At 43.2% G+C, this 27,312-nt stretch overlaps 2 protein-coding genes across 6 annotated transcripts; one reads left to right on the top strand and one right to left on the bottom strand.

The window, feature by feature from the left end:
- Window positions 1-6,517, top strand: LOC137884687 (uncharacterized). 2 transcript variants are annotated; one of them, XM_068726599.1, is made up of 3 exons: window positions 1-254; window positions 1,417-3,639; window positions 4,447-6,517. In XM_068726599.1, the coding sequence occupies exons 1-3, from the start codon at window positions 194-196 to the stop codon at window positions 5,124-5,126; spliced, it is 2,964 nt and encodes a 987-aa protein (XP_068582700.1). In that variant the 5' UTR covers window positions 1-193; the 3' UTR covers window positions 5,127-6,517. The 2 variants fall into 2 exon arrangements, with proteins under 2 accessions (XP_068582700.1, XP_068582706.1); XM_068726605.1 differs by having other exon boundaries at window positions 254-314.
- blnk (B cell linker) lies at window positions 6,498-27,312 on the bottom strand. Of its 4 annotated transcripts, none has more exons than XM_068726619.1 (24): window positions 27,016-27,312; window positions 26,702-26,764; window positions 18,222-18,268; window positions 14,627-14,692; window positions 14,087-14,133; window positions 12,537-12,574; window positions 12,327-12,444; window positions 11,934-12,040; window positions 11,719-11,791; window positions 11,487-11,570; window positions 9,828-9,853; window positions 9,703-9,731; window positions 9,558-9,614; window positions 9,449-9,476; window positions 9,308-9,362; window positions 9,097-9,151; window positions 8,977-8,992; window positions 8,809-8,839; window positions 8,378-8,453; window positions 8,268-8,296; window positions 8,066-8,121; window positions 7,886-7,969; window positions 7,544-7,720; window positions 6,498-6,965 (listed from the first exon to the last, which is right to left on the bottom strand). In XM_068726619.1, exons 1-24 carry the CDS (start codon window positions 27,082-27,084, stop codon window positions 6,849-6,851), a joined length of 1,548 nt encoding a protein of 515 aa, XP_068582720.1. In that variant the 5' UTR covers window positions 27,085-27,312; the 3' UTR covers window positions 6,498-6,848. The 4 variants fall into 4 exon arrangements, with proteins under 4 accessions (XP_068582720.1, XP_068582730.1, XP_068582740.1 ...); XM_068726629.1 differs by having other exon boundaries at window positions 7,565-7,720; window positions 27,016-27,308; XM_068726639.1 differs by lacking the exons at window positions 18,222-18,268; window positions 26,702-26,764; window positions 27,016-27,312 and adding an exon at window positions 15,197-15,585.

Genomic DNA, 27,312 nt, shown 5'->3' on the forward strand with positions numbered 1-27,312 from the left:
GTTGTTTCACTGTATGTTGACAGAAGTGAGTTGCCCCCATATGAATAAATTACTACTTGGGTGCACGGGGAGCAGTGTTTGCATTAAAACAAGCTCGCTGTTTCGTGCTCGGCAGCAGGCCCGGGACAGCACGGCTCTCCGTCGGAGGCTCCGCGCTAAAGGCTAAAAGCAGCTCAGAGACTGTAATCCCCGTATGGAACCATCATGGCTGCCGCTCGCTGAGCTGTCAAGCTCTCCACAAAAGGAAAAAAAAGGTAACAAAAACCGACAACTACACGCACAACTCGAGCTTTATGAAACGTCTAAACCACCCGGTGGGTTTATCTGCAGTAGCAACTCGATGCAAAAGGTTTTTTAAAAAAAAACGGCCGGGCGTAACTTAGTTTGCCACGCTCGTTATTCTTCCAAGTTATTTCGTCTTTGTAAGCTCTCGCCGCGTCACGTTAATTCAAATCACTCAGACGCTATTTCACAGAAAGGCGCTTTTATAACTGTTAGCTCTGACGACGAAGAACGAAAAGAGGTTATTTTTGTCACGCGAAAGGTAAAAAGGGCTCTCGTGGCAGTACGGTGGGGTAGTTTTTTATCGTCACTTCGCAATTCCCAAGGCGGTCGTAGCTCGTTTCAAAAGCGGTCTCATCACTTTGTTGTGTTCAAGGCGAGTTGCACAATATCTGAACGATTCGCCGATTAATGTGCTACTAAGAAGCGCTACCGCGAGCTTTTTCCTCGTCTTTTTATTGGTGCATTGGTTAGTTTTAGTTTTAAACATCGCCTCCCGCCGTAGCGCGTTTAGCCGTGTTACGAGTAAGTTTACAGCCATAGTGTGTGTGTGGGGGGGGCAGGTGAGTTTAAGTGCAGCTGGCTGTTGATTAGACTCTAAAAGTCGTTGTTTTACACCCGATATGTGACAAATACACTTCCACGCAGAGGCATTTTGAACCCTTGCCAGCAACAGGTGGACTCAACATTAATAACATGTGGAGTGGGACCGTGAACGCAGCTTCTTTTTTAGGGGTCCACTGTGAAATGATGAGACAGCAGTCCAAAAACACACACGCACGCACGCACGCGCACACACACCAGTGCAGGTTCTTTTAAAAGCATTTCAAAACAAAAGGGAAAAAAAAGTACATTTGAAACTAGTAAAGGCACTGGGAGAGCACGGTGGAACTAATTAGTGTGTCCGCCCCGGGATTCTGATCCGCTCCAAAATTGAATGTGTCCTTCCTCGGCCTGTTCTGCACCATCCAACCAAGTTTCGTGAAAATCTGGCCGGTAGTTTTTGCCCCTATACCCAAACCGAGTCGAAAACAAAACCTCTATTGATTTTCTCAAATTTTCCATGAAGCTGTATTGTTTATGTTTTTAACAATCTTTTTTTGTGTTTTTTTTCTTTTTTTTCCGCATTTTCAGAAACCTGGAAAACAACACAACACGACATGGACTCGGAGGACATTTGCGCTGCTACCTCCAGGGGAGATAGCAGGCGACGTGTCAACAGGAGGAACAGAGATTGGCACAAACGGCTCCACCTCAGGAAAACTGCCGTTCAGCCTCCAGCTATGCAAAGTGCAGATAAGCGCCGACCAAAGACGATAGCGGGGGAGTGGGAGCGGAGCACAGTGTGGCCTTCGTCGAAGAAGCCCCCCAAGGGAGCGCAGCAGGGTCCACACCGGACCACTGTCGACGACGGCCGCAACAACAATACGCTCAGGTTCGCGTGCTCTCAGTGTGGGGACGACTTGGAATATGTTCCCAAAGACTTGGTGAGACACTTTGAGGAGAAGCACAGAGGGAGCCCACCCGTGTTTTCCTGTCGCGCGTGTGCTTTCAGCACGCACGAGCTCTCCTACCTTCAGGTTCACCTGCTGAGCCACAAGGACACTTTTTCCAGCTGCGGCATTTGTCACGACGACGTCCAGCGCACGTGGCCGGAGCTCAGCGCCCACCTGACCGCCCGTCACTGCCAAAACGGCAAATATTCGTGCGAAACGTGTCCGAAGTTCTCCACGGGTGACGTCGGAGTGTTTCTAGAGCACACGTACGCGCATCATTTGGGCCTGGAGGGAGCTAAGGGTATGCCGCCGCACACAAGGGGCAGGAATAAGTTTGGGTCTAAAGCAACCGCTCCGGCGTTGCGTTGTCAGCACTGTGGCTATGAGGCGTCTCTGAAATGGTTGATCGCTAAGCACGTCAAAGCTGTTCATGTTTGCCAGAATGGTAATCAGAGGAAAAAGAAGAAGAAGGAAGAAGAGGATGAGAAGGAGGAGGTTTGCTCCTCAGCGATGAAACCAAATGACCCGATACCAAAAGTGAAGCCCAGATTAACAAGAAGTGCAGTGAGGGAGATGTGCTGGCTGACACAGGACTGCCTCTCTCTGCCAGGGAGAGAGTTCCTGGATAAGTACTGCCATCTGTCAGATCCACAAACGACACTAGAGGAGACTCAGCAGTTTCTGATGAAATCTGTCGCCGGGGAAACCGGCGACCAGAAGTGGACCAAGGCCCTGAAGACTGTTCTGTCGAACGTCCCTCAAGATATGAAGTCGGAGAACGGCATCGTGTCGAACTCGTCGGACCTCACCGTTCTCACCGTCAAGAACAAGATAACCGTGGGTCAGAACGGCGCCGCGTACGCCAAGAGGTTGAAAGTGATGACGTCGTCGGACAAGGAAACTGCTTCCCTTGAAAGCGCCCCCGACGATGCCCGTCGCGCCGTCGACCGAAATGGATGCAAGCCAGATTCGAGCGATCACTCGCCTCGTCCACAGGCTGAAACCAAACCCAATAACGACGTCTCGCTGCCAGCGCAGAGCGAGCCGCCTGAGCGCACTCGGATGCAGGAAAACCGAGAGAGTCGGGAACTAAAGAGTGACCAGGAAATGAAGCATTACGGTAAAAAAACTGAGGACGCGGCGCACGAGGATGCGATCAGTATCTCCAGTGGGCTGAAGCTCAAAGTCGCCCCAAAAAATAAGAGACAAAGACGGGGGAGGTCTAAACGGGTCAGGAAAAGATCACCAGGACTGGCCTTAAAGATAGTGCTGAAGAAGAACCCGGTGAAGGAGAAGCAGTGGTTGTCGCAAAGCTCTTTGTCTCCGTCAGGGGACTGTGCCAGACCGCCGAGCCCTCGCACAACATCGGAGGAGACGGCGCAGGTCCTCCAGAATGAGCCGCCAGTCGAAGCGCACCAGAAGGAACGGACCAAAGCTCCCTGTGCTGACCTGGACGACCCCTCTGAAGCCATCGCGTCCTGTCCACAGTTTAAGCCGGCGGAAGAGCTGACCCCCGGTCGCTGCGCTGCAAATCCGTCGGGGTCCAACAATATGGACGGCGACACACCTGTCACGCTCCAAGGCTCGCCGTCGACACGTCGAGAAGCGCGAGGCGACGCAGACAAGTCGCCGCAGCGGTCGGGGCCAGAGGTCGACGAGAGCCGTTCAGCTCTGGAGACGGGCCGGCCGGATTCTACCGAAGTAGAGACGTGGCCCGAGGACGCACCGCTCCAAGCACCAGGCAGCGGCACGGGCCACCGGGTGTCAGACGACGAGATGAGCTCAGCCGCCGAAGGAGTGACTCCTCACAGCGGTTCCACCGAGTCCTCCCCTGTTTCCATATCTGTGATTACAGCACAGGGTAAGACGGCAAATTATACCCTCCACATACACTTAATGGTTAAGGATTTAACACGCAATTGCATTTTCATGACATACATCTGATTGCTTAGTTTACAAAGAGCAAACCTATGACAGAGATTTGGGGCCAAATTTGTGTGTGTGTGTGTGTGTGTGTGTGTGTGTGTGTGTGTGTGTGTATATAACATAATATATATATATATATATATATATATAAAAATATATATAAGGAGCTGGGAGAGGGAGGTAATATTCCAAGAAAAACCTTTTTCAGTTTCAGAGATTTGAGTTGTAAATTTACCAGAAAAATAACTTCAAAGTTCTCTGAGATGAAAGTGGAAAATTTAGGGAAAAACCCCTCTAATTTGAGAGCTTATAAAGTCATAAAATCATGAGAAAAATAGTGGAATGCAAAACCGTGGTAACGCCCGGCATCTTGATTTAGTCCTAAAGTAGTGTTCTCACGGTCCTGAAAGAAACGATTTATATATTTATATATATTCTGTCTTCTTTTAGGACCATAAATAAATACTAATAATGTTGAAGTTACATGAAGGCAGAGACAAACAGCTTCCATCTTTTTAAAAGTTTTTCTTCTTGTAAATGTATGACTTTATTATCTTGAATATTGTGTTTTTTTGGTAAATTTGCAAATTTAATAATCTCAGAATTCTTGTTTTTTTTTTCTCTGAATATTACCCCCTCCCTCTGCTGCATAGTGTTTTTATTTATTTATTTATTTTTTGGCCCTACTACGTCACTGTACTGTCTGATTTGTAATGAGTATTTTCCTCTTTTTGTCTTGCAGGAAAGGTGAACTCTGAAGATGTAATCCTCGTTCTCCCTGCAGAGCGCGGTGAGCGGAGTGTCGAGGGGGCCAGAGCCGGAGAAGAGCCTGCCGACTGCTGCCCAGATCTCCTCGGTGACATCCAACAGGGGCCCTCGCACCATCGGTGGCAGCCGCTCCCCAAGCACCTGGAGAGGACCCTGAAGTTAGTCGCCATAAGACCATCTCAGCGGGTGAAGCGTCCGGCGGGAGACCAGCCCGTCGTGGTGCTCAATCACCCGGACGCCGACATCCCCGAGGTCGCCAGGATCATGGAGGTCATCAACCGGTACAGAGGGGAGGTGCAGAAGGTGGTGCTGTCGCGGCGGACCGCCGTCGCTCTCTCGGCCGCGAGCGACCCGGCGGACGCCCCGGCGGGTTCCGCGGGGCGCGCCAACAGCTCTGTGCAGGAGAGGTTCCTGCTGAAAATGAGACTGCGCAGGCTGAGCAGGAAGAAGTACGAAGTGGTCGGCGCGGGCTCCCCCGGCACGGGCTCCCCCAGCGGGGCCGGGGCGGCGGCGGCGGCGGCGGCGGCGGCGGCGGCGGCGGCCACGTTCCGCTGCTGGTTCTGTGGCAGGGTGTTCGCATGTCGGGAAGCGTGGACGGCCCATCGGCAGCGACATCTGATCGAGTGGAAAAAGCCAAACTGTGAAAAGTCTTAAAATGTCGCGCACACTGGATGAAAAGCAAAGACACGTCTGGAAAATGACTTTTGCAATATGACAAAAAGAATAATGGAAACGGTCATCTTATTTTTCTTCTTTTTTTAAGTCTTAAATCTGATTTGTTGGTTTGAGGAGAATCAAATCGTTGTCCCGCCTCCTGGAGGGTTCATTCTCAGGGTAAACATTTCCCTTTTGTCTCTACAAACTCTGTACATTAGTGATTATCTGTAAAGCCACGAGGGCGCGGTGTTGATGATTTACTTCTTTTGTATCGTTTGTATTTTGTCTACGCAATAGCTTTATCTAAGGTGATTTAAGTACACTGTCATATGGAATATTTTATAGAACACTGTAATATGTATATTTGTCATACCAACTTTATGAATCAGTTTATGTACGGGTAGGCTTTTTTTTGCAACGGGACGCAGAGACCCACAAAGTTACTCAGATATACCAAAACTGTGTGTTTCAGAAAAAAGAACAAAAAACAAAAAAAGTAAAGACAATAAGCTGTTTTATTCAACATTTATTTATGACTCTTAGGTTTAGCCTTTTATATGCTTTTTTTCGTTATGCTTTTTTGTCTCTCTTTGGGCCATTGGAAGAATCGGTGTATTTGTAAAAAAAGTGTTTGTATAAACTCCAAATTTGTTCAAATAATAGTATTATCTGTAAGAGGTATATTTTATCAAGCAGATGTCCCTGAAGACGCCATTAATTTAAATAGAAAAAAGTAAACCTGTGTTTTTTGATGTCAAAGAAATACTGGCAGAATCGCTTTAAATCTGAATTCGAGAGGCCTGATGTTGTTTTCATCAATTTTCTTCAATGTTTCCTCTTTTGACTTGAAATGATAACGTCATCTTTTAATTGCACTATGAAAGGAGGATTTATATTTCCCATTACCTCACCTTTATCAGGCCTACGCTTTTGACAATCTCAAACCAGTGTCCTACTGTGGCTCAACATTTCCTTATGCAGCCGGGATCCCTACACTATTCCCAGCAAGGTGTGTGTGTGTGTGTGTGTGTGTGTGTGTGTGTGTGTGTGTGTGTGTGTGTGTGTGTGTGTGTGTGTGTGTGTGTGTGTGTGTGTGTGTGTGTGTGTGTGTGTGTGTGTGTAAAAGATTTATATTTGTGTACATAGTCCAGATAGAGGTACTGTAAAATATCACTGCAGAGTTTTCACTAAGTGCCTCGGAATTCTTGTTATGCAACACAATGTGAGAATGAGAGCATTACTTGTTGATCAGACAATAAACGAACCAGTTTGTCGGCCCCTGGTGGCGTTTTTTGTGACGACTGTCGATATGCGCTGGAGTCATACAACACAAGTAATTGATGTTTTTTTTGTTTGTTTGTTTTTTATTAAAACAAAAATATACAACCTTGTATTTGCTCCCCAAGGTATCGCTGTCATAAACAAATTGTCGACCTGCTTCTTTCAGCTTCAGCAACACTGTCTCCTTCCTTGCATTAATTTGAACACACTGTTTACTGACTGAGCATTAAGAAAAAAAAAAAAAAAAACATCTAAATAAATGAAGATTTAAAAAGTCATCTGCGTCGGTGCTACTTTGGCTCTGCATGGCCAGCAGTGCAGGCGGGATCTGGACACCGGAGGAGGAAAAGCGTCGCTCGATGACTTCTGTAAACAATAGTGTGAGAGTAAACACGGCAGGTGTGGACGCACGCCGTTTGGCGAGGCCGAGGGCCACATCTAGGGCCTGGCGGGGAAGCACAGCTTGGTGGCGTCCTTGGCGTTACTCTGGCTGTCGATCAGCACCAGAGGAGTCCGCTGGTGGTTCTCGATGATGTGGGAGACGCTGCTGAAATGCTGCGAACAGAGAGAAGGGAAGTTTCAACGTCCTCGAAATTAAACAAATCAGGTTAACGAGCAATTTTATGTTTGCTCTAAACACTTATAGGAAGAGCGGATCTTGTGATGCAAACCAGAAATGGTCCAGGTGATTATGAGTAATGTAAGTGTAAAAATGTTTCAGTAAAATAAACAGAAGAAGTCCACTTCTTGTATTGAGTGCGTGTTTGGCACAAAACTGCAAAATGTTCTCTTGCTGGGCAAAAAAAGAAGAAAACGAAGATTTTTGCGGCTATTATTATTTGAGCGCGCTCATTTCGGGTGTGAAATCTATGCTCGATGTAGCACACCCTTAAAACTTCCACTTTCTTTCCAAACAATCCCACAATGCAATGTGTCACATGTACAGTTTTTCTTATTTTTTTGTTTTGTTTTGGTGCTCTTTGATCTAGCTGTTATTTGAGATACCTGCATATCATTACACTTTTTAACTAACAATCCTAATCCTAACAAAAAAAACAACCAATATCGACATTGAACTGAAAACCCTGCAGCTATTCCTAAAGAGCAGCTAACTTCTTCTACCGTTGACGTACAGCCAAAGACCTCCCCCGTACCTCCTCCCCTTTCTTCTCTCGCCCCAGAGCGTACTGCTGCGTCGTCGCTATGAAGCGGATGGGGATGTTGTACACTCGGCCGTTGTAAAACACCACCAGCGTGTAGGGCTGCTGTGCGTCCTGACCGGAGCTCTTCCTCACCATGAACGCCCCGCCCTGAAAACAGAAAAGAAGCACTCACAGTCAGGAACCCAGCAGGTGTGTGTGTGTGTGTGTGTGTGTGTGTGTGTGTGTGTGTGTGTGTGTGTGTGTGTGTGTGTGTGTGTGTGTGTGTGTGTGTGTGTGTGAACCACTCATTTGGATAATAATACGGTTTCCCACCTTGTTTGAGCGACACAAGACGTCGTCAGCAGTCTTGCGGTCGCACGCGCCGGCATACCAGGGTTTCTTATAGACGTCTGCGTCCTGAAATTAAAAGTAAATGGAGAATAAGGGTTTTGCGTGAATGTAGCTTGTTGAATTATTTGTTCACTTCTACGATAAAACGTTGCAAGAGCACACCTTCTCTTGGTCCGTCAACTCATTCTCAGCAGGGACACTTCGTCGGTCGGCCGGCTCTGGGACGACGAGAGACACAAACTTCATGAGGTGTTTTTCTTTTCTATAATGTAGACTTTTTTTTTTTTTTTTTGAATTCCTTTCACTTCATGATAAGAGTTCAAAACAAATCCTGCTGAGAGACTCGAGCAGGAGCTGTACTCACTGTGGGTGGTCAACTGTGGAACAGGAATCCTGCAAGAAAGACCACAAACAGAGGCGATTAAAGGCCGTTTTTCCTCGCCGCCGCCCCCCCCAAAACTACGCGCGTCTTACTTTGGCCGTTTCATTTCCAGCGAAAAAGCTTTCGGCGGGGTCTTCTGGTCGGTTGGCATCGCAGGCAGCGTTCGGCCTGTGGAGATCCAGACGGATGGTGATCAGGCTGCGATTGGCCGTTCAGTAATGAGTGGAAAGCGAAGACGAATCCCACAAATGAAACGTGTAAATGTTGTTTTTTTTTGTGTGTGGCGATGCTTCTGCTGCTCATCTGCATACCTTTTAACTGGGAGAGTTTAAATGTGGGAACTCTATAGTGACTTGTAGTCACCAGTGTATGTGCAGCATATGTTTGGAAGTAGATCATTATTGGACACTACAAGTTGCTAAAAGAAATCAAATGTGCAGCGCTAATTTGACAATGTTTAATAAAAGCTCAGGTGTGACTAATAATGAATGCACATAGTATCTAAATGAATGTAAACACTTACTTTCAAATTCCCTAGGTTTAAATTCTGGCCTCTGCAAAACAAAACAAAAAACCCCCCAAAACATTTAATGATTTTTAGCATCATAAACAAAAGCACATACTGTCATGTTTACAGACATCAGCTGATCCATTAAAAACAAGTATTCCTTGTATTCAGAGCGCTTCCTACCGGTGGTTTTGGTGACCTGTTGGTAGAAAAAAAAGAGATGATCGGACATTCAGTTATTCCCTTCTTTAAGCTTAAAATAGATATATAATTAGAACAAATATTTGGTTGAGTGATGCTTACACTCTGGGCAAAGGTTTTGGTAGAGAAGGGCCATCTGCAGGTTTAGCACTGGAACCTAGAGGAGCACACGGTGACAAGTGATCTACCAGTTATTGTGAACCAGCTTTGGCAAATCTTAGTATTGTCCATTTAGTGCAGGGAAATATATGTTATCTAGATGGTGTATCATGCTAGAAAGATTCATGCTGGCAGCCTTTGATTTCATACTCACTGTCAACTGGATCGCAGACTTCGTATTCGTCGTCGTCTGCTGCTGGCTCCTGGACCTGGAAACAAATACACAACACCAGTAAGTTTGCGTCATTCTAACTGCGCGGCCAGCAGCAAATTCTCTGCAAAACACGGCACTTACGGCAGCGGGAGGTCTCCTCGCATTCCCCCTGAAGAAGAAACACAACTCATTATTGGTGTGGTTAAGTAGGGAAGCGATGCCATGACTTCATAGTAGACAGAGGTCCTACCTGGGGCTGGGCCTCGGTGGTAAAGAATGCGACTGTGTCGTGGGGATCGGAAGCGCTCTGCAAGGGAATGGATGGTCTCAGACTGCAGTCAAATATACTGTCATTTTGTATTGTACGTCAATGCAATTAACCGTCTCCCACTGACCTGCTTGCTGGAAGAGATAATGAGTTTCCCTGTAAAAGACGCCATAAAACGAAAAACCACAATGAATTCCACGTGTAAATGCACTTTGAAGAAATACTTGAAAAGGCTGTAACTTAAAAGCCTACCTCTTTGTCAGGAACTTCATAAAAGTCTGAAAAGCAACCAAAACCAGAATTAGACACACTGCAGAGGCACAAAGGCCTAGTTTTCTTTTTTGTGTGCTGGATGTCATTGTTTTCATTGCTTCAAACATGTCTTCAGCATGCAGCAGAATCTGCCCTTGGGCATTTCTTTTGTGTGTGTGTGTGTGTGTGTGTGTTTGTACTAACTGCTTTTGGCTGTCTCTCATTGTAGTGTATTTACAAAGACTTTCCATGCACATGCCTGTAATCAGTTCATTCATTATTATAGACGTAATGGAGGCCTCCTATTTGTCTCCTTCCGCATTCAGCCATGCTGGCAACACGGCCACCATTTAACAATTATCAGATGGGTATTGATGGTGTGCAGACATTCATTGTCCCAAGAGGATGAATCCTAAAAATGTTCACTCATCCAGTGAAATATCTAATTTTAATGGATTGGTGCACATTTTGTACAGACATTAATTGTTCCTTTATGATGCTGACACTTGTGGTTTGGAGTGAAATGTCACATATTTGGTACATGCCTACAAGCCTTCTCTCAGAATGAATTGTAATGACTTTGATAATTCCTTAATGTCATCAGGTCATAATTTGAATTTGTCCTATAATACTTTTGTTTATGACCAAATACCATAGATCTCGTATAGAGTGGACGTAGTCACAGTGACGTCACCCATTGGTTTGTGGGCTGCCGTTTCGAATTTTGGCATTTTTGGCATTTTGGCCGTCACCATCTTTTTGCCTTTTTGCAACCAGAAGTGAAACGAGAGGGTGGAGCTAATTACAACCCAGCGCTAAAATGTTACTTCATGAAGTGAAAACAGACTGAGATAGGGCTAAAGTTGTTAGAGGAAGACATTGACAACTCCCAGATGTGGTAGCAACCTGTCAATCACAACGTACCCACGCCCTAAAGCATACCCTGCTTTATGGTCTTTTTTTACTCTAATTGGACCCTAATTTACTAAATGAACATCATGCTGTATGACAAAGACTTGAAACTAGAGATTGAGACCATAAACTCATGTGTATAATGTTTACTGAGGGAATGAATCAAGAGAGAAGTAGAGTCATTTTCTCACAGACTTCTATACAACCAGACTTCTTTTTTTGTAAGCAGAGGAGTCGTCCCCTGATGGACTTTAGAAAGAATGCAAGTTTAAGTTTAAAACGCTGAGATGGTTAACACTGTAAACAATATACATATGTGCCAAAATTCAGCATGTTTGCAAGCTAACATTAGCATTTAGCTCAAAGCACTGCTTTGCCTTAGTCCAGCCTCACAGAGCCACTATCATGGCCACTATCTACTAACGAACTAACTTTTCAGAAAAACACTTGTTTTAAAGCTACTGACAATTTTTTTTCTTCTTCTTCAAATAATCAAATTCATGTCTTCTTCTAACATCACCATGCTTTGCGGTACATGGTCCAGTGGACAGTGACAAATGAACTAATTAAATGCAGTCATCACTACATCAGGGACAGTTTCTCCTCGTGTTACGGTCCATTTTCAGATGGTTTCATTCCACACAGGGTTTGATGGTAAGAGAGTCGAGATGAGCGCAGGTTATCAGGACCAATAATTCTAGAGGTGAACTGGTGTTGAGGCACGGCATTGGTTACTGTTGTACCTACCAGGACTAGGTGGACGCTCTGGTAAAGGTGTGTGCAACACGGGACGGTCCCTCCCTGCTCTGCACCCACCATGCATCACAGGATCTGTGTAGGGACACGAAGATTATTGCCACCATCATTAGTTTTACTATATCTCCATAATCCTTGCAGCAGTGGTATCCATATGACGTTTCCTTTTCATATATTCTAACCAAAAGACTCTGTCTCCTCTCTATTCCGGTTGGTATCTTACCGGAGGATGGATTCCCTGCAGGCTCCACGTAGTTGTCGTCATTGTTGCTGCAGTCGGGATCGATGTAGTCCTCCTGCAAAGCGACACTTTGTGAAAACGGGGTCAGCTGTCCGCACTCATCGGACAGAATTTAGCAATGCACAGGATGTGGCAAAATCCTATATGACACAGTAGCGTTCGTGTGAGCTTTGTGAGGTAGGGGGAAGTTGCTTTACCTCATCGCTCCCCTGCTGGGTGGGTTCGGGGGGCAGCTGTTTGGAGTCTTTGCCCGGGCGGAGGGGCTTCCTGGGCGGCCGGCAGGGCCGGTTGCGACGGTCGTTGCCTGGAAAAGGAGAAGCAGAAGCAGAAACAGAACGTCAGCATTTGCATGAAGCTCCATTCTGAAGCCCTCGTGTATTGTGGCTTTGGCTCAGCGGTGTCAAACGGAGCGACACGACTCCAGCTGGAGGAGAGCGATCGCTGTAAAGGAGAAGCTGCTGAAGAATAGAAACTGTGTGTGAAAAGGGGTTTTTGAATTGCATCATGAGGAGAAGAGTTTTGGGAGACAGTTGTGGTGAAAAATAAGTGCAGACGCAAACAGCTCTTCACGTCAGGTGACCGTTACTGACCGAGATACTCCCCCCTCGCGAAGGAAGCAGAGGGAGTCACGGTGAAGGCTTTGTGGCTGGGAGGAGGCTCGTAGCTGTCGTCCTGGTCCTCACGTATATCCTCATACGTGTCGTTATCCTAGGGAACAACATATTTGTAATGGTTCGAAACGGACGCCAGGCAAAAACAGCACTTTGAATTTCTTACAAATCACTAATTTCTCAACTCACGTAATCCGGATCAGACAGTTCATCCTCTTCCCTGTCATCTGTAGACATTTAAAGGGATTTCATTACAATGAGGGAGAAATGTAAAAGCAAAAACGCACCCGCGCAGGTGTCAGAGCACATTCTCTAATTTTAGAGCCATGCCCACGGTTAAAGGAACCAGCGGAGCGCGGCTCCTCACCTCTCCAACCTTCTCAACAAGTGACATAATTGTTGTTTTTTAATGCGGTTTGAGCAGAAGCATCACGTAATTTAGCGCAGCTTGTTTCTTGAAAACAACATCTGGAAACAGGTGTGATGGGGCCTAATTGTTTGCTACAGCTCACTTGCAGTGTTTTTGTTTTGTTATTTGGACATTTCATGAGCACAGAGACTTTTATCAGGCTGAGATGAAACAGACCTAGTATCAGAAAATTGCTAACTGCAAGGGTATAAATGACTGCAGGTACAGTCAAGGTAACACTCAGTCATACAGCTGATTTCGGGCTGTTTTTGTGATTAGTGATTGTATTTTATACAACATTATCTCCATCATTAAGGAAATAAGCAGAACATCTTAACATCTAGGGGAAATCAACTAAGTACATCTGCTGTACTTAAATTACTTGAACATTACTTGAGTGTTTCAATGTTATGCTTTACTTAATGCATCTACGCCACTACATGCCAAAAGGAAACATGGTACTTTTCACACATTGTTCCGACTTCAAGTTACTAGTTTTAAGATTTAGCTTAAAAAACATCTAATCAGTTTACAGAATATGATCCAAAGGTGAAACTACGAGCCTATAAAGGAGTTTAAATGAACTGTGGCATTAAATGCATCAGTAATAATATTCCTGTAATATATACGGTATACATATTATAATATTATACTCTGTACAATACTCTGAAAGGAGCTGTTCGGCCCAACGGATGATGTTGCTTTGGGTCCTTTAACTATATTTTGCACACATCTAGTGTTGCTGATGCAATTATGAAAGACTGTTATGGAAATCCAAACTTCTCCGCTCTCTCCATTCTTTTCAAGTCCGCCTTGCTCACATGCCCATATGTCATAGGTCACTGTAATGTTTCCTCCTGTCCATAGTGGATATTTAAAGATCCTCGTCCTGCACTAACATGATTCCACAGTAAGAGACAGGCGTCCAAATCCACCGTCCTCGCCCCAAAAACCATGCCAGGATCAACCCAAGTTCATGCGAGGCCTCGTCTGTCAGATTTGGACAAATTCAAGTGGGTGTCTTCGACACTTACGCTCCTTTCAGTACGAAATGTTTACTTTGTTTCCAACCGTGTTCCCTTGCAGAGCTGTGCGGTGCTGCGATAGGAGCAAGAAGAGTGAATTCTGTACTAAAGACTGTAACTTTGGAAGAGACACACTCAGGCGATTACAGGGACTCTTTCAATGTACATATTGGCATTTGAGCGCTATCGCAAGACGTACTTGAACACAGGTGGTTATCATCATTATTATTATCATCATCATGTGTTATTTTGCACCACACGTGTCAATCCTCTTGTGGAACCGGCGATAAAGTCTCAGGTCTTACCTCTGTAATCTCTCGCAGGCACTTTTGGAAGCGGTTTGCTCTTCAGTCTGCCGTACAGAGAGAGAGAGAGAGAGAGAGAGAGAGAGAGAGAGAGAGAGAGAGAGAGAGAGAGAGAGAGAGAGAGAGAGAGAGAGAGAGACACTGACATCAGCAGCAGGCAATGAATGACTTCACAGTGCAACGATACTCTGTCTCAGTGAAAGAGGCAATCCATTTGCATACATTGGACACCTGCGCTGTGAAAGCGGTTGGCAGGCCGCTGTGCGTCTTTAGCAGACAGCACGAGAACCGGTGGGTTCTGTCATTATGGCATCTGTCCTTTAAGGGGACTAATTTAAGGAAAGGAAATCGAAACGGCCATCTGTTTATGTTATTTTTGGCCCGTGGGTCTTACTCTTATTCCAACGGTTGCGAAAGAGGAATTGGCAATCTCTGATGATGCATACATGCACCACGCAGGGACTTCTCAGACATCTGTCTGAAGATATTAGCGTGGAGTACAAAGAGTACAGTAAAGATCTTGAGATTTTAGAGACTGACCTCCTCAGCTTGTTCAGCAAGCTGCCGTCGTTCTTCTTGATGTCTTGGACGATCTTCTGAAGCTGCCTGGAGAAACACAATTTGTAATTCAGGAAAAATTAATTTTGCTTTAAAAAGAGCGCTTTGGGAAGACAGCTGCAGTGTTCACGTAAATTAGTCACTCCTCATTTTCTCTTGAATTCTCTACTATGTCACTTTTCTGACAAGGTTTGTGTTTATGTCCCGATTTAGCTAACGTCAAAAGCATTGATTTTTTAGACTAACAACTTCTTTTTTTGCCCAAGTTTGAACCCTTTTCTTGTTCGTGGAGGAAAGTTAACAGATGTTGAAAACCATATTACAAAAATGTAAGAAGTTGTGGTTTAGTTTTTGTCCAAAGCACCACATACACACACACACACACACACACACACACACACACACACACACACACACACACACACACACACACACACATATATATATATTTATATATATATATATATATATATATTAAAAAGCATTAATTAAAAGGGCAATTGTGTCATTGCCACTTGGGAGCCAAATATCAAATCAAACTGAACTCCTTACCGAATCTTTTCCGTAGCAGGAGCAGCGAGTTTACTTAACGTTTCCATATTCATGTTCAGCATCTTTGAGTCCTCTCCTGAATGAACTGTGTGCTGCCAGAGTGTTTGCACCAATGTGACCGTAACTGTCTTCGAGTCACATCTTTGTCATAGAGGGGAGGAGGGAGTTCAATTCTGAACACCCTCTGCAGGAAAAAACATCACTTCTCTTTTCCACTCCCCGTCTCTCACTCTCACACACACACGCACGCACGCACGCACGCACACACACAAACACACACACACACACACACACACACACACACACACCTACTCAACAACAGATTTCAGTGAACAAACCTGTTGCATCACATCTCTCCTGACCCTCTTCAATTCCACTTCCTTCCCATCTCAAATGCCGATAGTAGTTAACGGTATACATGCATCAGCCGAATGAGATCACCGGATGAGGCCTTCAGATTAATATGGGCATATTTAAAATTTTGGTCACAATGGTCACCCAAGCACTCTGCTATTTCACACACAAAACCCCCGGGTGTGAAAAGTGAAGCCAATGTGCCTTAAACTTTTTTCGAATGGTTATCTGGTTGTAAAAAGAAGTCTGATTGTGTAGTTGTAAAGTCTAATTAATAATTAATAAATGACTCTACTTCTCACTTGATTTATTACCTCAGTAAACATTGTAAACATGAGTTTATGGTCTTAATCGCTTCAAGTCTTCTTCAATACAGCATGATGTTCATTTAGTCAATGATGGTCCCATTTAGAGTCAAATTGACCATAAAGCAGAGTATGCTATAGGGCGGGGCTACCGTGTGATTGACAGGTCTCTACTGCGCCGTTGTCCGTCTGGGAGTTGTTTTCGCCTTATAATTTGAACCCTTTCACAGTGTGTTTACAGTTCATGAAAGTTAATTTGAACCTTTTTGGTGGCCTAAAAATGTCTTATACAGTCAACGGTTGCACTTAGCTCCACCCTCTTGTGTCACTTCTGGTTGCAAAAAGCCAAGATGGAGACGGACAAAAAGCAACTGATTGTTCGAGGCTTTTTCTTGAGCAGCTCATTACTATTTTTCTTATTGTGACAAATATGTCACATTGGTTTTTCTGAGACAATTATAAGTTTAAAAGCCTGATGTGACATATCTGTCACAACGATATTTTCCTAACTTTTTAGATAATAATTTGTTTGTGAAATACGGTTAGAACAGTTTAGATGTAATGGAGGACATGTTATCAAAGCATTGGAGTTAAATATGTTGAAACTTACAAAAACAAGCTTTTTGAAATTTGCTAGTTCTGCCAAATGTGCTGACCAGCCAAGCAGCCATTTTGGAAGTAATGTCATTGGTACACAAATTAACTCATTGTCACATGACCTCACCAGGATGTTCAGTATGTGTCACTTAGGGAGTTAAAATCAAGGATAAAACTGTATAAAGAAATTTACAGGATTTAAGTGTCTGTGACAACTGTGTCACCATTTGGGACACGTATGTGCTTCTGAGACATTTGAATTCCTTTCACTTCACTACGTGTTTTCCAGTTAAGAAGTTTGGTTTATTCCTGGCTATGTGAGAGAGTAGAACATGTTGTGTGACATAGTAGCTGACCTACTGTATGTGATGAGGATTTTAAGTCAGTTCTGTAGCTTTTCCTTCATTGTCTAAGAGGACAGGAGGATATTCTCCCTGTGTGTTCCAATACACATAATACCATAGTATGACAGAAAAAGATTTAGTATGTCCCAGATGCCAAAAATGCCAGGATGTCCTCCTGTATCTGGTCATATTTTGCAGTATGCAATCCTCCATGTTTTATGGTTATTCTGAACCACAATCCTCTGCATGGCTGATATATGAGCAAGAGGGTCAAAGTTCAAGGTGCAATGTTATGAGGAAGTCTGTCCCAATCGAATGCATATCGCATCTAACAGTATATATTATGCAAGGGCAGCTGCAGTATGTACTAACAGCAATGTAATATGCAATATGTTACTTCCCGTGTAAGTGTTTGAATAACCGCATACAAAACAGGAACTCAAATAGAAAAGTATGGAAGCCCAGGACTGACAATATTCAATTTAGTTGTATCTGTGCAAAAGCATTAGCCATTAGTGCTGAAATGAAAATTATTGAATTAATTTTTTTGTTTATAGAAAACAAACAAAATTGACATTGTTTGATTGTAATTGGTGGAGAAAAGGCTTCACTTACTTAAAAACTTAAAAATGAATCATTTGGTTCAAGCTTGTGTTTAACTATAAATATAAATAATATCTATATATATTTTTTTTTAAATGTATAGTTTAATTTCCTATGTAGGCCAATATGAAATTAGAATAAATAAAAGTGTTATACAAGGGGTTCATACACATATATTGCAAATTAAGTTTCAGTCTGACTGACTTTGATTTCACTTTCTCTATAGTGAAATCTATAGAGAAAGTATATATATAGTTGTCAGATGAGTTTTTGTGGGGCTACATGGAACAGGAACAGACCTTGCAAACAAAGGAACAAAGAAACAAAGAAACATGCAGACTAATGTGCAGGTGTAGTCAGACAGAACTCTGCATTTACATCTGCACATGCACACACTAACCCCAGCTGTATGTACACAAGTACAAAGAAACTGTCAGCGCATGTATGCACACACGCAGGCACGCACACACACACACACACACACACACACACACACACACACACACACATTAAACATATTGTAATTTTGTTTCTGAGGTATCCTCTTATTTTCATGTATGTAGGTTTTTATATATTATACTATACGTTTTACCTCCAGTGTGCTGTTACTCAGAATTATGCTTGATAAAAAAAATAGTAGTAATAATAATAATAATAATAATCTGACTCTCCCATGGGATATGAAGGGCAGGCAATGTTTTATTCCCTTGACAACAAGTAAAAGGGAAGTCAGAGAACAATGGGAGGAGGGAGGCGAGCCGAGAAGACAGGAATGTGTTTGATTGAGGTGTGCGATGACGCCGGTGTAAACGTTTTACTTACGGTTGGTGGATGAAACCAAACTTGTTCATGTCACTGTCGGACAGGCTCTGCGGAAGCATCACAGAAATCAATTCGTAAACGCATGGTGACAAGTTGGGTGAAAATTACAGAGATCTCAAATGACTGTGATTTCCTACAGCAGAGGTGATATTGCAATTTTGTTCAACTTGTCACCAAACACACGCATTAGAGGGCCGTCGGTGCATTAAGGCTGCAACACAAAAACACTCAGGGTGGTCATGCATCGCCTCTTGGCCAACAGGAGATGGCAGCACCTCACTAAGGGCCAATCCATCAGCACAGCTTGGCTTTTGAACGGAACCAAAAAGCAAGAGGAACCACGTTGTTGGTACATACCGTGTGCACAGCATGGAAACTGCAGCGACGGCTCAGAGACATCATGATACTCAAGGATGGGACATTAAAATCCAAATATTCTTCATTGGTGTGCTGTGTGTAGCTCTTTAATACCGATTTACAAACAATTGAACAAGCCGTGAAGTTCACAGAATTGATGACACAATCTCCAAAAGAAATAGAGCAAACGATAAAAAGAAGCTTTTTGCACGCCGTTGCCTAGTTTCTATTTTGTGGATTAAAGCTACTGACCTTGAAGTGAAGCGCTTGCTCCTGTGACTGAAAACACACAACACCACATTACACTATTTCAAAAACCATCAAGTACTTAGAAAAAGTTTATCCGGCCGCCCGCTGCATCGGGAGTTTTGTGTTTGCATTTAATGTCTGCTCCGCAGTGGGGCAATTGTGATTCGCAAATGAAAGGAAATGATTACCATAAAATATGCAACAAAATCCCGCTAAATTATGTATTCCCCTCCTCATTCATAATTCATCGCTCTGGGTCGTTACCCGCCCTGTCTCTTCTCTGCCTCGTATTAGTCGTGACGCAATGACGATCCTGTGACAACATATGTTTTGTGAAAGTTCCGGAGATTTTCTCGTTGACTGTCCGTAAGGTGTTCAAAAATGAGCAAACAGAAAAGAGGCTTCTGAAAAGAGGCTAACGTACGAGGCGTGAGTCAAATACGGCTAAATTAGATATGAATAATGTATGGTTGGGCCCTTTATCTGCAGAGTCTCATGTGGAGCAAGTGTGATGGTGCGCTGTGAAGGTGCCTACAGTTGATTAAATAGTAGTTTCTCAAAGCTGTTTGTGAGTTGATAATGCAGCTCACGCTGCCTCGGTGTGTGAATGTGGGAACACGGGAGCAACAACGGGACGTATTACCTTGAGGAACGAATGAAAAGCCCCTTAAAAAGCTTGTGATTTAATCATTTGTAAATCAGAGAGTGAGATCACTTAATATGAAAGGCTTTACCTCCTTCAAAGAACTGAACCTTGGCCTCGCAGATACACCCTTGATCATCCCACTGGCTTACAGGAGAATATCGGTATAAAATCAGACTTAGCCTTTTGACACTGAATGAAATATCAAACAGTCCGCCCCGGTGGATACTCAGACACCGCTCCTCCATTGAATTATTTATAGGAGTGTCTGTGCTTGTTCAAATGAGACACAACAGCTCTACAAGCTGCAGCCACTCCTTTGTGGACCAGGAACCCTGCCTCAAAGCAGCGCTCAATGACATCTTACGTTTTTACACGTTTTTATAACACGCATACAGTTAAATCTGCATTTGTTAACGAAAACTACGCTCCCCACGGTCCAATCTTTTTCAAGCTTGATTTCTTGCTTGCAGTGATGTGTGAATAGCAATGTGTGTGAGTGGCAACGTTTGAGCTGAAGATTATTTGAATCAGCGCTTTGTTGGTCCTGATAGAAATTGTTTGCTATTTTCTTAAAAGCCACCAAATGTTAAATATTTGGATATCTGACATTAGCACCACCTGGTGGTCGTATTAGCAGGACTTCAAATCTACAGTTAAACTAGCAGCTCTGTGAGGCCCTCCTTCAGTTAGCATGCTCTAACAATGCTAACATACTGTTTTATATGTGTTTTATATGTTTAATGGTGTTCAACATGCCAAGTTTAGTCTGTCGACATGCTAATGTTTGCTAATTAGCAGTTGACACAAAGTACAGCTGAGGCTACTTGAAATAGTTTGCAGGTTTTTCAAAATCAAAGTATTGAACAAATTACAAATTTGACTTGGCTGGAGATGGATAAAAAGTCAGGAACTTAGGATAGGAGTCATCCTTTGGGGACCATGAATCTTGATAAAAAAATTCAACACATTCTTCATTCAAATAATGCAGCTTGGTCAGTATGTGTAAGCGTCAAACTATGACGCTCTACCTAACCCTCTAGCGTCTGTCAGTCACGGCTTGACAATATACGCTCGTTGCATGCTAGCATCTTTTCAAAATAAACTTCCCATCTTCACATGAAGTTAGGTTTTGGCAACAAAAACACTTTTTGGTTGGGTTTAGAAAAAGAGCATGGTTGACATTAAGTTGACTAACAATTCAAAAAGACTAGTGACACTAATGACTCCTGTTACTAACTCTGACGTGACAAAATGTTGACCTTACTTTTAGTTTTGCATGTGACACGAACTCCCTCAAAGCATGAACACTATAGTGCCGTGCCATGCAAGTCGGTGTGTCGTGTACAGACGCTAAATGGTCCCTAGCGCTACCATTAAGGCAAAATAGTTCGATTTTGATTGCCAGGATTGTGTCTTTTGTCCAAAATGATGCCATCAGCTTCATTTCAAAGATACAAGAATCCCATAAAAATGCTACACATATAGCAGCTTTAAATCATGTTACCTAAAACAACCTACTGCAATATACTCCATATGCTAATGATTAGCATATATCTCCACCCTCCACCATATTATATATTTTTTGTGTGTTTTTCTTATGTAACAAAATAGGACAACAAACTGCATATTTCTGCGCAACCCTGGCAATAAATGAACCTTGTATACTTGTAACCTTGGATAAATCTATGGCCTTTAGGTCTTTGCTGTCAGACGTCTCTGCGGATGTTGGGTGAGCTGACCTAAGGCCTAAAACAATAAAAACGCTCTGGGTACAGCAGCACCGAGTTTAAAGCACACAACCTGCCAAGTACACACATTGTGCAGCCCTTTTCTGTCAGTTCTGACAGTGTGAAATATCCAAAAACAGGCACATACTGTAGATGACGACTTTTTGTTCACACGTGGCTGTCTTGTTCCGGCAAACTGGCACGTGGAGGTGTCGACGCTTGGAACGTTCGTTAAAGCCTTCCTTTGGAATGAGCTTCATTTCACGATAGAGAGAGCAGCATCGCGGCAACATGCCCACAAAATTAGCTTTGGTGCGTTCACACGGCAGCTGTGCAAAGTCTCATGACTGTCATTATGTGAGAGACTTTCCTTTCCACATGTTCACAAATCTACGCTGAACGTTCCAAAACCATGAGTGGAACAATCCTGGTTCAAGGTTTTTTTTTTTCTCCTTTAAGGCTGTTTCCTCTATTACCCACTGCAAAGGGGGACTCTAACAAAATCCAGTAGGATATACATTAACACCTAATTTTCTTTTGACCATTACTTTTTGTTCTCTCTCTTTTTAACTAGAGCCTGCATACGTTTTACAAAGCACACATCATTTGTATTTCCGCACGCCGCTGCACATATTTGATCCCGACAACAAAGCCGCCGTGTGATATCTCTTGCCAAACATGTGTGCCGTCCTTTACTTTGAGTGTGACTTCCAGCCACGCGCGGGCGCCGTCACAAAGATGGAGGCTGACAGCTCTTTTGATCCACTACATATCTCTTTTAACCCGTCTACCTGTGCGAGCGAACGCGGCATCAAAGAGATGGAGAACACCTTTATCTATGTACGCTGTGCCGGCTGACTGTCGTTCCTGTCCACACTGTAGCGACGACACCCACCCGCTCAGACAGAACTATTTTTCCCTCGCCGCTCATTCTTACTGCTTAACGAAGAGACCTTGTAGGTGGAATGTGGTGTTGTATATGATAGCAGCTTGGATCTGTGTTGCCTACTCACTTGTGCCTATGTTCTCGAGGATCGCAATGACCTTTGCTCCATCTACTGTATAAACATCGTATGAATATGCAAAGGAAGCCAAAGGCGAAGATCAGCAGCAGCACACTCGCTGGATGTCATTCAGAGCCCCCAGTACAGGCCCTCTGCCCTCAGACACACGCTGAGTTACTGATGAGTCAAACAGAACTGAGCATAAAATTAGAAGAATAAAAAACATTCTTCCAACATTCTTCCTCTTCTGCGGTGATTTAAGGTGACAAAAAGACAAACTTTTCAACCTTCGAATAATGTAAAAACAGCAAATGGCACACTAGCAATAAGTGTGCTAGAGTGTTTTTTTATGTTGAAGTGCCCTCTCATCAGCATGCCTAATTACCTCTTTCACACCCATTGGTGGTTGCGCAGCCTGCTATTTATGGTAGTTTGATTGATTCTTTCCCCCCCGCCAGCTAAGAACCGCCCTAGTCTGCCTCTGATTGGCTAGTACTTGTTGTCTTATTTGCAGGATTGTTTAAGTTTATTGCAGATGAACCAGATGTGGATGGTTGGTAGGGTTAATGATTTCAACATTAATTATTTCCTAAGGATGGCAGCCCTCTTGTCTAGTGCTCTCATATATGATTACAATGTCCTGATTATGGGAGAGAAATGTTTTTTTTAAGAATGTTGCTATGCATGTTGCCTTTATGGATGGAATAGAATGACAGATCCATTGGAGATTTAGACATTTTGATGTGGTGTCACAATCAAACGTAATGTTAACCTTGATCTTGATACGGCAAACTGATTAACAAGAGCATTTAAAAATGGCACATAATATCAAAAATGTTGTCTAATTGTTTGCAACAAACATTTTAGAATGAAGCGGTTCTTGGAGTCAAAAGATATACATGTCAGTAAATATCTGTTTTGTTTCACTCTGATTCATAACACAACCGTGTTTGAACGTACACTAGAGCTGCAACGCTTACAGTGGCTGCTGTAAAATCCTCTTGCAACAGGAACTGTACATTTGACTGCCAGAGGCAACAGCAGGGCTGTTTGTCAAACATAGAAGAGGAACTGGATGCTTCCAATGAGCAACAACATTCATGACTGAACTCTGAGATAAAGCATTTCGGAAACTGACAAATGCCTTTACAGTAATGGCTTTAAGAGATAAGGGTGTCAAAACAAAAATCTATGAGAATGCAGAAGGCAGATTAAATATTAACACTGCTCTGTCTGACACACATGATGGAGTATGTGGTAACTAAGGACAAGGTACAATGACACACAAGGACAAAGAGACAAATCACTCTTTATGTACACAGAAGGCTCTCTCTTTACAGTAAACTGGTCAGGTAATCCATCAGCTAACTCACCGACTCTCAAACTTTTCCTGTAATGCCGTGCTTCAGCCTTGAACCACCTCGCCAGCAAAAGCGGTTTTATTTCCGTCAATCATTAACCCTACTATGGAAAAACAGCCAAGTCAAATTTGATTAAAATGAACAAAAGATTCAGGTTAGCAAGACAGCCTTGCTAGCATCAGAGCATTTTTGTTTATTTATGTCACCACATGGTTCATAATCACGCAAATTTAGGTCCACTCAACCTTCTTTCCCTCCCTGCAGTAGCTCTATTACCCCACAAAGGGGGCCCTCTTCCCAGTTTCAAAACCACTCATTATTTGTAACTCACTGCTAATGTTGCTAAATTAATCTTCAATCATTTTGCCACAATAATACCCCAATGAATATCAAAGCATCTCCATCATTGCACAAACTCTGAAACAAGGCTGGTGTGTTGAGCTAAATCAGCTAACATGCTGATGATTAATTGCTAGAATTCACCAGTTTGACCATCTTAAGGCCTTTACACACCGGAGACATGACAAATAAACAAAACAAAAATGCTAAATACTCGCCTGTGAATATTTCTCATCAAAAGCATGCATCCATACCGGCAGCAATAGGAATTTTCAACGATTGCAACACTTTTTCAGTAAGGGTATTGAAAATATTCTCGCAAGAAGGACCAACTACCAGAATCCTATTGACCCAGAGCAGCGTATGACAGCATCTGTCTGAGGTCAATTGTTGTGTAGCCCAAGCTATACTTGAAGGTCTCTGACTAAATTTAGTTTTTGACAAATTGAAATTTTGACCTGATGGTGGCGCTAGAGGAAAAGTTAAGGGATCACCAAAGTCATTAGGATTTATCACTGGGTAATCAGAAATGTACGCACAAAATGTTGTGCCAATCCATTCAGTAGATGTTGAGATATGCCACTTGAGAACTAAATATCTCAACCTGCTGGTGGTGCTAAATGGAGACCATGAATATTTGCAACATTTTTTAAGTGAAGTCAATTAATTTACATATTTCATGGCAATCCGTCCAATTGTTGTTGAGCTATTTCAGTCTAGACCAAAGTGCTGGACCGAATGAGCAACATTGCCATTCCTAGAGACACACCACTAGTGTGAACAGAACAAAGAAGATGTCCACTATGTATGTAGTATAATGAATAGGTTATAGGAAAATGCACATGGGATCACAAAGTCATTAGTATTGATCCTCTAGGGACCATGAATATCAGCAGCAAATTTCACGGCAATCCATTCTGCAGTTATTGCTATAATTCACTCTGAACCACATACACCAACTTCATAGTGGCGCCATGGGAAATGCCAGGGGATCACACAATCCTCTGGGGACCATGAATGTCCATACCAAATATCATGGCAATCCATTCAATAGTTGTTGATATATTTCACTCTGAATCACATATACCAAGCTAAGGGTGGCGCTAGAGGAAACGTCATGGGATCACACAATCCTCTGGGGACCATGAATGTCCGTACAAAATATCATGGCAATCCATTCAATAGTTGTTGATATATTTCACTCTGAATCACATATACCAAGCTAAGGGTGGCGCTAGAGGAAACGTCATGGGATCACACAATCCTCTGGGGATCATGAATGTACAACATGTCATGGCAATCCATTCAATAGTTGTTAAGATATTTCAGTCTGGCCCAAAGTGGTGGACATTGCCATAGAGCCACGGTGCTAGCGAGGCGTAAAATCAAATACAGCGCACAGAGGTCCACACATCTGAGTGCACTGTGAATGCTCATCGCTGCAGCCTTGAAGCTAGTTAAATAGAAAGTGTGTGTAAAGTCAGCTGTGCAGCCGCGGTGAAATATTTACATTCAATACAAGCGTGGGTTTACCTGCAGCTTAATGGAGCGCGGGTGTGCTGGCTGGTATAGCTGTGGGATCTATCAGTCAATACACATACGGAATGTATATGTATTTTTCAGATCTGCACTGGTAACTTGCACATCAAAGCCCCTGCTCTGAAACATTAATCATTTTGACTCATAAATATCCACAGTGAGCATATTTTTTTGGGGGGGGGAGATAAGCCTGCGAGATATGGGGGGAATATGATTCAATATTCTATCTAAAATGGAATCAACTCAGGGTCAGTGGATAATGAATAGAAGAGATTGATGCTCTAATTTGTTAGAAACAAGTGTATATACGTAGCATCTTACAGGATCTTCTTGCCAAGGTATTACTGAGGTTTTATTGTGGATCCTTAAACTACTAAATTTTAGGAAGTTATAAACCCATGCTCCAGTTATTTCACAGCATAAAATCCTCATTAGACAGCTTTCTCCCACCCCTCACGACTGGAGCAGATTTAATGATACTTACTTATAAGTAGGGATCACAGCTTTATTATCCCCCGAGTCTCATTTCACAGTTCTTACTCTCTCCCACTGACACACAGACATCCTGCGCTCACTGTGTCATCGGGCCTCTCTGCAACATCGGAAGGCCCCCAGAGAGATGACGGACACAATGCAAAGGGTGCAATTTTTAAAGCAGAAGTTGCAACCGATGTTCCGACTTCCACATTAGGAGGGCCGCTGATTACACTCCACCACATTACACACTGTAGGAAGTAATACAAGCTGCTAGGTTTACACTAAACACGTTTCATATCCTGTTAACTCTCCTATTTTTGAACTTTGGACATTCGCAGCGCTGCAAGCCTAATTTAATAATTCATAGTGAAGTTCAGTCTTCAATGGATTCAAGAAATAGCAATTTGAGACATTTAGGATTATGTATCTTAACAGGAAGTAACAAACTCCTTTCAAACACATCTGACTTTAAACGATTTATAAGGGTGTTACAAATGTTTGGCATTGTAAACCGTGTTTTTAACAAGTTTCTTTATTAGCAAAACCGATGAAAATAGCTGGAGGAGAATGTAATCATTCTGCTGTTTTTAATATCATAATAATAATTGCTCGGGAGGATTTGTCCATTTTGATGTAATTAGAGTAGCAAACTGAACACAACCACATCCCAGATATGATCCAGAACGGAACGGATTAGTAGATTAGGTTACTGCATCAGGGATAGGGAGTGTTTTCAAGAGAATTCAGGTGAAAAAAGGGAAAATGTGAGGGAGTAACTCACCAGAAATCTTTGTCCATTAATTCTCAGTCTGTTCACGGTGGCAGCACATTCTACCATTTTGTTCTGAGGGCAATAAACACATATTGGTTTACTGTCCTGAATTTAACTACACAAATCTTATCTGTTTATTTTTACACTTGCTTCAGCTGTTTTGGTCCAGCAAGTATGAAGAGATCTACTCAAACTTGAGATTACACATGATTCACATGAGCTTGAATGAACTACTGAACTTTTAAATGCTGAGAAAATAGATCCCTTAGCATTGGTTTCTTGATAGTGCCTCATTTTGTCTCCTATTTTTTCCTTGTACTCACCCTGCTCATAAAGAAGGCTACTTGCGCCTGGTCCCACCCTTCACACTCCTCTCTGGACGGCAGGTTCATTTGTGTCTCGATGGGGAACCTCTGAGCAGGAGTGTGCTTTTCCAAGTACAGTAATAGACTGACCCGTCACGCACCGCAGCTCCAACACAGCAGCTGGCTTCAACAGGGAGAAGTACACACAGGGAGGTCACCTCATTAAAACCAACACATACTGCACCGTCTCCTTCGTCATCCATAAGTAAAGTAGCAATTCCTGATATTTCCTAAATCAAAATCTGCCCCCAAGAT

Source organism: Cebidichthys violaceus, unplaced genomic scaffold, assembly GCF_023349555.1.
Source record: "Cebidichthys violaceus isolate CVI_PGR_0920_01 unplaced genomic scaffold, fCebVio1.0.p SCAF_10, whole genome shotgun sequence".
NCBI classification, from domain to species: domain Eukaryota; kingdom Metazoa; phylum Chordata; class Actinopteri; order Perciformes; family Stichaeidae; genus Cebidichthys; species Cebidichthys violaceus.

What these genes read in the sequence shown, in the direction of transcription:
- blnk (XM_068726619.1), bottom strand. Translation starts at nt 27,084, where the DNA reads ATGAACCTGCCGTCCAGAGAGGAGTGTGAAGGGTGGGACCAGGCGCAA. An exon ending in TTAATGGACAAAGATTTCTG is followed by an intron (nt 18,269 to 26,701) that starts GTGAGTTACTCC and finishes ATGCTTCCGCAG; the next exon opens with AGCCTGTCCGACAGTGACAT. An exon ending in CTGGAAATGAAACGGCCAAA is followed by an intron (nt 8,297 to 8,377) that starts GTAAGACGCGCG and finishes TCTTTCTTGCAG; the next exon opens with GATTCCTGTTCCACAGTTGA.
- LOC137884687 (XM_068726599.1), top strand. Translation starts at nt 194, where the DNA reads ATGGAACCATCATGGCTGCCGCTCGCTGAGCTGTCAAGCTCTCCACAA. An exon ending in TCCACAAAAGGAAAAAAAAG is followed by an intron (nt 255 to 1,416) that starts GTAACAAAAACC and finishes CCGCATTTTCAG; the next exon opens with AAACCTGGAAAACAACACAA. An exon ending in ATCTGTGATTACAGCACAGG is followed by an intron (nt 3,640 to 4,446) that starts GTAAGACGGCAA and finishes TTTGTCTTGCAG; the next exon opens with GAAAGGTGAACTCTGAAGAT.